We start from the raw sequence: 15,501 nt of genomic DNA on the forward strand, positions 1-15,501 counted from the left end.
TTTTTATAGAGGAAGTTTGCCTACGAGTATATAATTTGAAGTACTCACCAACTACCTCCATAAAAAAATGTTGCAGAGGTACCGCAAGTGGGTGAAACTTGGATATTTGGATAGGGCACATACTAGTTCTTAAGTGAAGTATTGATCCGACTAGGGTAGGTCCCATAGTATTGGAGCTATGGACCTTTAAAGTTCATTTCTTCATGTTTTCGGCAGCCTATAACTCGGAAAGGAAGCATTTGTGCACCCAGGTTGGTCTATACTTTTCGTCTTATCTTGGTGTCATGACCCTAATAGCATGTTGGTTTGCAGCAAGTCTTTCACTATATTTGATTTTAACTTGTTAGACTTTCCGTGCACTGTACACCTGCTGCAGGCATTTTGAAAGAGTTACCCACAACTGTCGTAATTTCATTTTCACTTCCTAGATTTTACTTGCCTCGGAGGCTTGCTGCAACTTTGTAGCAAGTGTGTCAGTTCTAATTTCTACCAACAGGTGGCACAAAAGTCTAATCATAGAAATCTCCCCGCCAGGCCGCCATTTGTAGTAGGTGAAAAGTGTGTGAAGCATTAAAACATGTGTATAATTACGATAATTACGTAAGTATCCAGTATGTAGAGAAATTTTATGTTTTAAACGTATATTGTTTGACAAAGTTGTTGAAAAATATACTGTGCGATTGTTCGTATACAGTAAATGTTCGGTTTGTAAAAAGCATTTAATGCAATGCAAGTATATACCTGCAGAAGACTTACTACACTCACTTGCTGAAGATCTGCTATAGACTTGCAATGCAAGTATATACTTGCAGAAGACTTACTACAAACTTGCTGTAGACTTGCAGTGCAAATGGTATCCTTGCACAGACTTGCGTCAAACCTGCACTAACTTGCTGCTGACTTGCTGTGCACTTGCAGAGCAAGCGAAAACTTGCCGTAGGCTTGCCGTGCAAGTAAACCCCTTGCAGAACCTTGCTTTGCAAACTTACCATACACTTGCACTGCAGGCGTGCTGCAAGTTCGAAGAGCGTCAACTAGGAAGTTTGCATTAAAGTTGCATCAAACTTGCAGACTTGCATTACAAGTCTGCTGCAAGTTTGCCAGACTTGAATTGCAAATCTGCTGCAAGTTTGTTGCAAGTCATTTTTGCTATCTGGGGAATCACTTCCCAAACGTTGTCAGTGTTATTTTGAAACACCCTGTATATAGGTGGAAATACAACGCCGCCCTAATGATCACATTGTAAACTAACATTCATTACTGGCAGGTATTTCAGAATAAAATACCTCTTTCGTTTTTCTTGATGATTTTCTTACAAGGCTTAAAATTCTATAATGATAAATAGATACCATGCATTATATTTACTCAAATTCCACACGGCCAATTTTAAGCGTGACTGGAAAATTGAAAATGCAGAATTAGAGTGTTTCTCTATGGCCCATTTTTAGACCACCTTGAACCACTGGTGACCACTAGTTGATCAGTTACCGATAGACTGATCACTGATAGAGAATGCTTGAGATTAATTTCTCGTATGTTGAGTAGCGAATTTTGACTGACAAAATTTTTTTTCCAAGAACGAGATGGCAACATTGTAATCACTTCACTTTCTGTTGTGACGATTGCCAGTTGAATTGTAAAGAATTGAGGCGAAGTATTCAGCTGCGCTGACTGAGGAGGAAAGGGACTGGTGTGACTGCCGGTAGTTGTGAAAGTGTTAGTAATCTGTGAAAGCGAAAGGTTTGGGCCATTAACGAAATGGCTACACCTCAGTCAGACATAGAAAAAAGGAAACAGATAAGCGTGCGAGGCATCGCCCAGGTGGAGAATGTATCAAACGTAAAGAAAACATTCAACCGGCACTTGCATTACACCCTTGTCAAAGACCGAAATGTAGCCACCCCAAGGGATTATTACTTCGCCCTGGCACACACAGTTAAGGATCACCTTGTATCGAGATGGATCAGGACGCAACAGTATTATTATGAAAGGGATCCAAAGGTAAGTAAATGACATTTTAAAATTAATTTCAAATTACAGTTTGTTGAACCTAATTAGTCCTTGGTTCGATTCTCGATTGAAGTTTCCGAGTTCTTATAGTCAAGCCATAGAGTGAATAAATACACCACAAGCAGGGACGTACGCAGGGGAAGATTTTGGACCCCCGAAATCCCGACTTTTTTCTGTAAATTTAGTAGGCTATAATTTTAGGAGTAGTTTTATAATTTTAATATAGGACTATTCTCATATTGAATTTAGACACCCCGAAAACCTTCGGACCCTCCCACCGAAACAAACTCCTACCTATGTTCCTAACCACGAATATCCATTTACTTTTATGATAAAAGGAATGTTAAACCAACCTTGCCGATTGAAGCATCAAAAGTTCATTGAGAACGCACACAGTCCATATATTTTGTTTGTCCTAATTGTGTAGGTTCATTTTTGTATAATTCATATTTTGTAGATTGACAGGAACAGCTTGCGCCGCTCTCTAGTTATTCGTGGTCGAGTGTGTATAACGCGCATATTTTCTTTATGCGTAATCCGGGTTGGAATGAAATGAAATGAAATTTTTAAGTTTTACGTGCCATGGTTATGCGAGCTAGGCTAAAGGAGACTGTGATTATGAGAGATGAGTGAAAATGGTGGAATGAAGTGGGAGAACCCCAGAAAACCCACGAGCACGGTGTTTGTCCACCACAAGGTTCACTTGGCGTGAGCTGGGATCGAACCAAGGACACCATGCACCAAATGTGAACGCTCTACTACTGACCCACCGCGGCCTCCCAATCAAGGTTGAATTCCCAATGTAGATGTTTGCCTGCAATAAACTCGTTTTAGTTCGGGTCCCACTTTAATCCATGTCCTTCGTCCCATACTGAAAAAGGATGTTAATTCGCAATCAATATCCCCGATTTTTAAAAAATATTATTATGAATGCAAATAAACACAGTACGTATTGTGAATTTAACCAAAAGCTATATTGTTTTATTCCCTTATAGTAAATAATATTACTATAACTGCAATAGCGATACCAAGGAGGAAAGGACAAGCAGAGGGACATACATTTTTAGAAGTTATTTTTTAATCGAAGAGACTAATCACATATTACTTGAGCCATATTAAATAATAATAATAATAATAATATAATTTTTTGAGCCATATTAAAATAAATGTCTAGAAGGGGGGTGGGGCAGATGTAGTTGCCACCTGGAGTTGTCACCGGATCAGCAACGATAATTTTTTTAAAAATATAAAGTTAGACCTCATCCTCTGTCAGTAAGAAACCAGGGGCGTCATTTGGGGGAGAGCAGGGAGAAATTTCCCCCTGAGCTTGAGGAACACAAAATTAAATGTGAAAACTTATATTGATGGGTAGTCTTTTCTCTCCCCTCCCTAGCAAAATCTGAAATGAAGCTACTATAAGAAAGACAAGAGGTAAAGTTGTATTTAGCAGGGTAATACGAAAATACTAATTTTAAATGAAGTTACCTACGTAAAAAAAAAAAGAAAAAGAAAAAAGAAAGGAAAGAAAAAGGAAGAAAAAGCTAGCTGAGAAATATTTTTCCAATTTCAATTAGGCCTATTTATGAAGTGGACAGTACTGTGCCTTAACCTGATGCAATTTAAACAAGAACGTCAAGAGTGAATTCAAGATTAAAATAATAATAATAATAATAATAATAATAATAATAATAATAATAATAATAATAATAATAATAATAATAATAATATAATTCTGGTTGAGCAACGAGAACTTTTTTTTTTTTTAAATTTAACTTTAGTGTGAGCCTTGTGTTAATTAGAGGGTTGTTACCTAATATTTGACTTAGAAGGCTTTAGGATATATAAATAATACTTTTTATGAACACACAATTTGCAAAGCATTTAGTTTCTGGATAAATGACTCATTTCCATCGAGCCATAGAACCAAAAGAATTGGGTTACAACTGATATTCATAACTTGAAAAAAGCTTTCATTAATTGTGATAATTTGCTTAATGATAATAATGTTTCTACTGATTTAAGAGATAGTTAAAAAGTATGAACAAACATACAAGAGTTGTTAAAACTGCAAAACTAATTGACAATTCTAAAATTATTGAAAAATAGGCCCTACTCGAAATAACATTAAAACTATCTGGAATATTGTCAACCAGTCGATACAGTTAAATAAAAGTGGCACTGTTAATTTGTTTATTTTCGAAAATAAATAAATTATGAATCCAACAGAAATTACATATAAATTTAATGATTATTTTGTAACTTTTCCTAGGAGTGTCTTGTCTTGGTTCTCTACCCGTCCGTGCTGGTTGTAGTAGCTCATTAAATATATCAAAATGTACTTATATTTATTAGCCCAGTAACCGAGGGCACCGATCCTGGGGGGCCTGGAGGCCTGGCCCAACTGGAAGCTCATGTGGGCCCCCTGCATTGTATTTATGAATATACAATATTTGGCATAAGTCGAATGCAATCTGTCTTAAAATCCGCATATAGACGTTCTGCTTCTGAATGCCCTCCCCCAAATTTACAGAGAAATTGGCGCCCTTGCCAGAAGGCTTACTAATATCTGAAAAAAATGTCGGTTTTTATACTTCCTACCTATTATTTCTTCTGTTCACTAAATGTATGAGACTATATTATGTGGTTATTTGTAGGAATCTTAGTAATTATGTGTGCATGTGATGTAATGCGTGTGTGTGTGTGTGTGTGTGTGCGTGTTTACGTATGATTGGGAGTGTTTTATATATTTTATACATATTTTATTATTTATTGTATTATACTAATCATGATACAATTGTATTGCATGGTCAAGTCTGAGACAAGGCATGATTAGCCTTAACTTCGCCATGTAAAATAAGACTAAATAAATAAATAAATAACTATTAACGAAATGATAGCAATCATAAGAAACATGACAAATGTCTACTCTGCTTCAATACCCCCCCCCTCTCCTATACACACACATGACTCATGTAATAAATTTGTAACTCGAATTAGGCGTTTTCCGACAGCATTTAAAAGTGAAGGTAATTCCCTTGTTTAAAAAAGCAGTCGTCACAATATTAAGGATTAGATCTATCACCCTATCCTTTTTTTTTTTTTTTTTTTTTTCAAATAGACCAAGCAAATACTTACATGTAATATCACTATCACAACATAGATTTTTAAGAGGCAATTCTACCGATGGGAATAATTTAGTTTCCGGAGGTGGGATATAAACACCAACGAAACATATACAACCTATATATCAATCGATTCAGCATGACAAAACGAATCGATCAGTATATATTTTAACTACTTCCGGTTTACTGAGCCTAATTTAGTTTCCGGGGGTGAGGTATAATCAGCAACGAGACACATACAATCTATGTATCAATCGATTCAGCTTGACAAAACTAATCGATCGATACAGATTTTAACTACTACCTTTTAACCATTTCCGGTTTACTGAGCCTAATTTAGTTTCCGGAGGTGGGGTATAATCACCAACGAAACATATACAGTCTATATATCAATCGATTCAGCATGACAAAACAAATCGATCGATACCGATTTTAACTACTTCCGGTTTACTGAGCCTAATTTAGTTTCCGGGGGTGGAGTATAAACACCAACGAAACATATACAACCTATATATCAATCGATTCAGCATGACAAAACGAATCGATCAGTATATATTTTAACTACTTCCGGTTTACTGAGCCTAATTTAGTTTCCGGGGGTGAGGTATAATCAGCAACGAGACACATACAATCTATGTATCAATCGATTCAGCTTGACAAAACTAATCGATCGATACAGATTTTAACTACTACCTTTTAACCATTTCCGGTTTACTGAGCCTAATTTAGTTTCCGGAGGTGGGGTATAATCACCAACGAAACATATACAGTCTATATATCAATCGATTCAGCTTGGCAAATCGAATCGATGGATACAGATATTAACTACTTCCCATTTACAGAGCCTAATTTATTTACTGATAGTGGGACGTAATCAGGAACAAAACATATTTATTTAGCTGAACGAAGAAATAAAGGTTCTCGGTATTGCCATAGAAGCATGATTTACCTCTCGTTGGAAAAGGAAGTTCTATTCTATGCACTGTATATAATACGTTTCAATACTGCTTTTACATTGATGACACATGATCGTCAAATTTTGCAGGCTGTTAGTCTACATACAGAACAAAACAACTTCTAGCTTATTCTAAACCAGTTTTCTTCATATGTGCATGACCGACATATCAGACCGTAATTCAATTATTTTGCCACAATCGGTCAAAAAAAAAAAAAAAAAAAAAAAAAAAAAAAAACAATAGGAGGGAATATGTCCCGTAACCTGCGTCAATCCGACTTTGTGTGCCAACGTTTTCAATCATTTTCAATCTAATTATAACTATAACTTTCAACCCTGATTTTTGGCTCTTACCAACTGACACATGTATCGTAAGATACAATGTCGCACATTAGGACTCTTCGAAATGTTTTTAAAAATAATACACTTCTGTTCACATAAACTTGGAAACTCTAAAACAAAGACCAAGGTGTTCACAGACCGAGTCCGAAACATGAGCTTAGATCCATCACAATTCCCGCAGATCTATACAGAAGGAATTGCTTTCCCCCCTGCTCTTATAAAGACACTAGCTGCAAGACGTACACACTTAGAATATACGTTTTCCTACTTAAACTCAAAATATCAAACAGTCTGCAACCTTTCTATAGATTCTACGCTCTATAAACTTTAAAATATCTCCGGTCACAGCGAATGAAATGTGTTTTATTCGTTGATGACAAAGATATTTTTATTTCAGGAAAATTGGGAGAAGATATTAAAAAATAACCCAATATACCATACACTTGATTTATTACTTAATTGGTTAAATATTAAATATCAATACTAAATAATGATAAATCTGCTTTGTTAAATTTGTATTCTCCTATTCAAGGTAAATACATTTCTCACATAATGATAAATATAACTTTCTAATTCAACTAAACTTCTTGGTGTAAAACATTGGCTCTTATGTACATTAGAATTAGCATATTTAACTGAACAAAAAAATTAACAGTATTTTGTTATTATTATTATTTTCGTAGAGTAAGTGGTAATATCCTTAGTTTTTGCCTATTATGCAGAATTCCATTCATTAATAAGTTACGATATTATTTTCTGGGGTCACACCAATGAATGTATTAATACTTTACGGTTTAACCAAAAAAATAAGTACTAAAGACTATGTTACGATTGAAGAAAAAGAAAACTCTTATCCCTGGAGGAGAGAGGAAAACTTTACTTTCATTCGTAGTTTCTTACTAGTAAAGTGCTGTTATGTATTATGAAATTATTTTCCTTAATGAGTTGCATATAGCAAGAACAGATGAAATGCATTGAACAAAGAACTGAAAATTGGTTGCAAAATGAATACGTAATTAATCCTATAAAGTGAACATAAAGTATGTGTAACCGCAGAAGACAAAACCAACTGTAACTTTCACAAAAAGAAAGAAAGAAAAAAAAAAGAAGTACCGACGCTGTCAGATAAATACAATAAATACCTTGTTTCTGACAACACTTGAATTTCTGAAAACAAGAAATCACTAAACCTATCATTCCTTCAGATGTAAGGAATTTACGTTAATAAAGACAAGCTCCACGGTAACAGAGCGGTGAAGTAAGAAGAAAATATCCTTGTTTCGGAGAAACAATGGTCTAGAAATACTAATAGTTCAATTTCAATTCTCGATTCCGCCGACATGATCAAAAGGAAGCTTTCTTTTTCTTCAAACAAAATGTTAGAAGAGTTTCTTGACTTTTTAAAAGATGTATTAACCCTTTTAAATTATGGCTTTTTAAGGGTAAATTATAAACTTTCAGTCAAGCAGCTACATCATCATTCCTATGTATCCTAGAGGTACGAACTATGGACCTAGGATCATAGTTCGTACCTCATTCTGTTCAGAATAGAACATCTTTTCAAAAGGAAACCATTCACATTTCCCTATCATGTCCCTGAGGCGGGAAATTTTGAGAGAAATCGGAATTTTTCTGATTTGTTTCCCTTTTCAAATTTTGAGCCCATCTGGACCTCTCCTGTGTTAACTCACAGATCTCAAAATCAACTTAAAAAAATAATATGAGGTGTATTAAATTTCAAGCTTCTATCTTGAATAGTAAGGGCGGGAAAATTCCGAACGCAGATCTGAAAAAATTCGAAAAATGTTAAGGGGTGAACTGAATGTGTGTGCAAAATTCCAATTGTCTAGGTGCAAAAGTAAGCCCGTCAAAAAATAATATCGCCACAATACCCTAGATTCCCGTACAAAACAGGATCTCAGATAATTTTCTGAGACATCCCTATTTATCCTAGGATCATGGTCCGTACATCAGTTTCTTCAGAATAGAATACACTTTCAAATGGTATGATTCACAAGTCTCCATGTATTTAAGGTGAGAAAATCGTTTTAAAAAAAGGATTTTTGTTTAAGAAATCTCTTTTTTTTTTTCTTTTTCCCTTATGGACCTCCCTGTCCTGACGCAGAGATCTGAAAAAACTTCTGAAAATACCGAGAGGTGCATTCAATATGTATGCAAAATTTCAATCTTCTAGATGCAAAAGTAAACCTGCCAAAAAATTATAAAAATACGTCTAACTTTTTTTGTAAGTTATGACGTCATCAGCACCTACATCTCGACACAGAAAGGTGTCAAACCATACGTAACGTGTTCTACAATGCCGCCATTTGTGAAAAAAACGAAGTAAAAAGCTTCATTGGTTCTTTTTTAATCGAGGTTTAATGTAAAGCAATTAAAACTTCAGAAGGGTAGTGTATCTTCTAGGGATGGCCAGAACCGGTTCCTAGTGGAACCGGTTTTCGGGTCTGAACGGATCCGGTTCTAGAAGATCCGGTTTTTCGGATCCAGGTCTGGAACCGGTTCTTCGGATCCAGGTCTGGAACCGGTTTTTCGGATCCAGGTCTAGAACCGGTTCTTCGGATCCAGGTCTAGAACCGGTTCTTCGGATCCAGGTCTGGAACCGGTTCTTCGGATCCTGGTCTGGAACCGGTTCTGAAACAGAACCGGTTCCTCGCAGAACCGGTTCCGCTGGAACCGAAACTTTGTGACCATCCCTACGCTAAACCCGAGCTGCTGGCAAGATGTGAACAGTATGCTAGATGAAATGGTGGAAGCGACAGGCAGGCGCCCAGGCGGCGGCAGCTTGTCTCATTTGGCTAAATAAACTAGGTAACTGGCAAACTCAATGGTTAAACAGGCAAACTGGCCAACTCATTTGGCTAAACATTCACTGGTGGACCAAATTTTTTTTCTGGGGGCACAAGCGGGTCTGGGCGAGGAAAGCAGAAGCGCATGGTCCTCTTTGCATTATTTTTGAAGGTGAACTTTATGCCTCCTTTACGGGTCTTTGGGGGCTTTCGGATCCAGATCTGGAACCGGTTCCTAAGATCCGGTTCTGGAACCGGGTTTTCAGATCCAGATCTGGAACCGGTTCCTAAGATCCGGTTCTGGAACCGGGTTTTCGGATCCAAGTCTGGAACCGGTTCTGAAAACCGGATATCTAAGAACCGGAACTTTGTGGCCATCCCTAGTATCTTCTACGTAGAAGAGACAGAGCCTCCCTAGCTACCCCCTAATCTTACGCCCACTCGGAAAGCTTTCATTAATGTTTGAGTTTGGGAGAAACTAAAATGATAGGGAGATAATTTTGCCTCTGCCCTCTGTGGCAGAATGTAAAGTATGGGTAGGGTAAACAGTTGTCTTTGTCTAAATGTTTCTAGTATTGCAAGCATTGCACACACACACACGTCCGTAGGATATCCTGTTTGATTACGTTTAAAATTTAAACTACATGTCCTTGGGCATCCCAGTGATTTATTTTGCTATATATGATTTCTTTTTATCATTTGATATATTTTTTTAAGCATGAGGAAATTGAAATTAGACTTATCTTTGAATATGAAACCATGCAATTACTATTTGAGTTCTAAATACGTTATGTTACAGTTATTCAAATTAGTCATGGACGTCGAAACCTGAAAGAATTCTAAGCACTCTCCCATCATAATTTATGATCTCGGGTATAAGACATTCCGATCACCACATTCTTGTCGTGCATGCAAAATTTTTCAGTTTATTTATTTATTACAGACTCAATCAACTTTCACCAAAATTCCTCTTACCGAATGGACCATTTATCTTAAAATACCAATGCAACTTCTAAACTAATAAATTAAATATATATATATATATATATATATATATATATATATATATATATATATATATTTGGTCTAGGAATTAATTCGTGCGGGTGGACAAGAGATGGCGCAACGAACGGAGCGTCCCACAGTTCCGTGTATCCACACATGTGTTGCAAACCCCTGTCATCGCGTATCGTTCGTAGTATAGGGCAGTGGATTAAAGCGTCAACAACACCAGTTTGTAGTTAAGTGAACATGGCGCAATTTGTGCCTGATAAAGTGTTTTTGCGGGGTATCCTGCTGCATTACTTTAACATGCAGAAAAGTGCGACTGAAAGTCATCGTATTTTGGTGGAAGTGTATGGTGACCATGCTCTAGCTGAGCGAACGTGTCAGAAGTGGTTTGCACGGTTTAGAAGTGGTGATTTCGGCTTGGCAGACCAAGAGCGAGCTGGACAGCCAAAAAAATTTCAAGACGAAGAATTGACAGCATTGCTCGAGCAGGATTCGTGTCAAACGCAGGAACAACTTGCAGCAGCATTAGGCGTTGATCAAACAACAGTCTCCAAACGCTTGAAAGCCATGGGAATGATTCAAAAGATTCGACACATGATTGGGTTCCACATGAATTGAAAGACAGAGACGTTGAAAGACGAAAAACCATTTGCGAATTGCTGCTTCAACGACAGAGCAGAAAGGGGTTTCTGCATCGAATTATTACGGGTGATGAGAAGTGGATCCATTACGAGAACCCTAAACGAAAAAAAGGCCTGGGTGAAACCAGGTGAACCAGGTCCATCACAACCAAAACGAGATATTCACTGTGCAAAGGTTATGCTGTGCATATGGTGGGATATGAAAGGTGTGGTGTACTATGAGCTGCTGCAACCGGGTGAAACTATGAATGGAGAACGTTATCGACGACAATTAATGCGTTTGAAGCAAGCTCTGGCCAGAACACGACCAGAATGGGAGAACAGACATGATAAACTTATTGTTCAACATGATAACGCTCGCATGTTCAACATGATAACGCAAAACCGGTCAAAACCTATTTAGAAAATGTCGGATGGGAAGTTTTACCCCACCCGCCGTATTCACCAGACGTTGCTCCTTCGGACTACTACTTGTTCGATTGCATGAACAACGATTTGATTGGACAGCGGTTTACTTCTTCAGAAGATATCGAAACATGGGTCTCTGACTGGATCGCTTCCAAGGATGAGGACTTCTTTCGCCACGGAATCCGTACATTGCCTGACAGATGGGCGAAAGTGGTGGCTAGCGATGGACAATATTTTTCTTAAGGTATTTATGTATTGTGTGTTTGTACTACAGCTTCAATGTGTGCGTACCAACCGCACGAATTAATTCCTAGACCAAATATATATATATATATATATATATATATATATATATATATATATATATATATATATATATATATACTAGCAGCGTTCACCCCGCTTCGCTGCGGTCACCCCGGAACGCAATAAACTTTGTTACTTAGATAATTTTTACTTTTTCGCTTTCAAGTGATATGATAAAAACCATAGAAGATTGCAGTAAATGTTAACATTATATCGCCTCTCATTTATGTTAACCCGCCCCGCTTCGCTGCGGTCACCCCCGAACGCAATAAACTTTGTTACTTAGATAATTTTTACTTTTTCGCTTTCAAGTGATATGATAAAAACCATTATAACGCCTGTCATGTATGTTAACCCGCCGAGTGACACGGTCATGCGGGTTGCATATAAATGCGTTTATTTTTATACCTATGATGAACTAACAAAGGATTTGTACGTAATGGACACCTGAATGGTCAATTATCTCAAGACACTGGTAATTGAAAATTAAAGTGATATGATAAAAACCATCTAGGGTCCAAATCCTAATAACCCCCCAAAAATAAAAGAAATTGGTTCAGCCGTATTAGCGTGATGAGCGGACAAAGGATTTGTACGTTCTCTTTTATATATATAGATTGTAGTTTTGAATAGGCAAATTGTAGGTTAGAAACACTTATTGGTGTCAGGCAGCGCAGATAGTGACATCTATTAGCGTGGCTATTAGGAATGAACGTTATGCAGGCTGAGAAGTTTCCCTTTTATAATAATAGTAATAATAATAAGAAGGATTTTAGGAAAACCAAAAAATGCATCAAAAGATTGCGATCTTGACCAATAATTAGTTTTTGGATCAAGGGCCATAAATTTTTTTGAACTGCCCCTAAATCGAGTTTTTGTATTTTCTACGGAATAAGCACATCATAGTGAGTTAACTGATAGTTTGAGTTCGGCTACATTATATGTAGTTCTCCAGATATAAGGCCTAAAAGAAAAAAAAATGATTGAAATACATCGGATCTTTTGATAATAATAATAATAATAATAATAATAATAATAATAATAATAATAATAGTAATAATATAATCACTAGATCAGTGCAGAACTGAGACAAACTATGGAACATACATTCAGATTTTTATTTGATTCGTTTGCTGAGAAGCTATGAAATGCTTATTTAATATGGAAATGACAGACTATTAGAGCATTTGCCCTATGTATATATAAATTTAGGTTTGTTTCCGATGATTGAAGTCAGAACCGTGCATGGAGAAAGCACGTGCATTAGCCAGTTGGCCATGAGGGGAGCACAACTGAAGCATGGTGGAAAGACTACAAGGTGGTTGCATGCGGATGTCGCCTGGAGCGCTGTCGTGGCTGTGACGTCATCTGGTTTGCAAGAGACAACGAAGCGGCGCGGCTTTAAGTGACCACAAGTGGAAATTCTTTGTTACTTTGTTCTTTTAAATGATATCGAGAATGCCTAACTGTGCAGCAGTGTACGGCTGTAGTAATTATTACAGAAAAACTAAGGGAACTAATATAAAATACTTTAGATTTCCTCAAAAAGAGGGGGAATGTCTCCAGAAATGGATTTTAGCTTGCAGGCGACAGGACAAAATAAACCTAAAATATGGTAAGCTTTACATAAAAGTAATAAATAAATAAATGCAATGTTAAATGAAATTATAAAAAAGTGATTTCATTATATAGTTTCTTATTAGTATTAATAGTATGTAATAATACTGTAGTATATAAGGCCACAGTAGCTTGTGTTGATTCTGCATACAAAAATCCAATAGTACGATTTAAAAAGACGAACTTTGGGGCAAGACCCGGATCCGAAATGATGAGGGAGGAGAACCGACAGAGGTGATCATTTCTATCATCATTTCCTTCTACATAAGATACTGAGATAAAATTTTCCCCACAGAGGCAGGCATGTAACTCGAGAAGGGAGGCACGATGATCTAGGAGGCTTACTTCCCTCGAGTTACGCAAATGGAGAGCATTGAACGCGTTAAAGTAGTTCAGGTCCCATTTTATTCTCGAGGTGTGCATTCTAAAAACGGGACGTTGCACTTTAAATTAACTAACGAATGGAAGGTTCGTAATAACGATTACAAAGATATATAACAATGCATTAGATCAAGAGAATAAAGTATCCACCTACCATGTCAGGGCGACATTGTCGGGACATTTTTACACTCAGATTTTGAATTTTTTTATTCATTTTAATCATAACTTTGGATAATTACATATACATATTTAGGCCCCTCCCCCTCCAGAATTACAAAATTAAGAATGACTGCAGTAAATTTAAAAATATGATAGATTCTCAACCAATCAAGGAAGCACGGTGGCTCAGTGGCAGAAGGCTCACCTCTGGTGCAAGGGACACTGGTCCGCTTCTCGGTCAAGTGAGTTTGTGGTGCACAACATCGTGTCCATGAGTTTCTCGGGAACTCCCGCATTCTCATTCCACCAAATTCCACATAATCATTCACTTGCATTTACCTTTTGTCTTCTTTAGTCCACGGGACAGAAAAGAGAAAACTTATCAAGAGAATTAAGAAAATTATGTAATTTTATGGTTTATATGTTTTCTAGTCTAGCTGTAACACGCCTACATCGTCTTCACCTACGCCTAGTACTTTGTTTCTTGCTTGAAATAGTCAAGTTGCAATTTCTTTGTTTGAGGTGCTTTGTATATACATATTTATTTCTATATATTTTTAGAACACAATAGTATATGTAACGTTTTATTTCGTACAAATGTTTAATAATACAGTTTATGGCGTAAATTTTGACACCAATATTCAGAGAACTGTCAGTTTCACCAAACCAAAACTTCAGATACAAATTCTATAAATAAGCGATCAGCGATTTCAAATAAGATGAGTTTTTTTTTATAAATCAAAAATAAAAACTATGTTTAAAATATTAAATACGTGCGTCCCTGCTCAATAAAATTTTTAACCTCCCCTGAGATTCTGACAAAACTTACATGGGAGCAACCTCTTAAAAAAAAAAAAAGAAAAAAAACTATCCAAGCATAAGGAAAATACGTACGTGCATTTCTGTTTACGAAACCCATGAATTCTCCCTTGAGATATTCTCAAAATTTATATGGGGTCATCAGTAAAGAATTCTCTTTCAAGCAAAATAATAATAATAATAAATCAAAACCGATCAGTGTGTTACGAAAATATAGGCTACTTGAGCATACATAAATATATAATAATGAAATGCATTAACGACACCTTGTGTTATACATTATTCAGGCTTATACATACTCGAGTGTATTACTTCAGATGTTTAAAAAAGAAAAGAAAGAAAGAAAGAGAAAAGAAAAGAAAGAAAAAGCAGAAAATGTAGTGAATAATATTGGCTTGTTCAAGCTTCAAAGTTGTTTAACAAGCGCTTGCTCGCTGGTATCTTACACGCAAACTTCTCTTCTATTTATAGTGATCTTTTAAATTATAGTACAAACAATAATTATATAAACGTAATGTAATCAATGCTTAAGCTAAGTGAATTCAAAGGAAGATATTTACAATAGCGAAAGAAACAGCAATATCAGTTCATATTAAAAGTTCATCTGACTCTCGCTGGCCACGTCTGAGACCAAGATGACGTCATGCGCCAGAGCGACAAGAATGTAGCACTGCATTGCATCCACCTTGTAGTCTTTCCACCGTGAACTGAAGGAGTATATTATGGACGTAGCGCTCAGTAATTACGAAAATTTCGCTTTGTTGATCTCTAAAAAGTAATATCCAATTACTCGCACATAAATCAGTTGCACTAAAATCACACTAATCTTGGTATGGTGAAATCACGGTTTCCTCTGCCTCAGAACCAACAGTTTTATTTCATCATAAATGTATAGGTCTATACGAAAATCATAATCATACAAC

General features: G+C 36.4%; 1 protein-coding gene across 1 annotated transcript in view; it reads left to right on the plus strand.

Moving 5' to 3' along the window:
* The first annotated feature begins 1,620 nt into the window (after positions 1–1,620).
* The window catches only part of Glyp (glycogen phosphorylase), a 79,097-nt gene continuing 65,216 nt past the window's right edge, over positions 1,621–15,501 (plus strand). Inside the window, exon 1 of the mRNA XM_081758788.1 lies at positions 1,621–2,001. Within this exon, the coding sequence (XP_081614914.1) occupies positions 1,759–2,001 (243 nt within the window). The 5' untranslated portion in view covers positions 1,621–1,758. The remainder of the gene's footprint in view (positions 2,002–15,501) is intronic.

Source organism: Thermobia domestica, chromosome 5, assembly GCF_964235325.1.
Source record: "Thermobia domestica chromosome 5, izTheDome1.hap1.1, whole genome shotgun sequence".
In the NCBI taxonomy this organism is placed as follows: Eukaryota; Metazoa; Arthropoda; class Insecta; order Zygentoma; family Lepismatidae; genus Thermobia; species Thermobia domestica.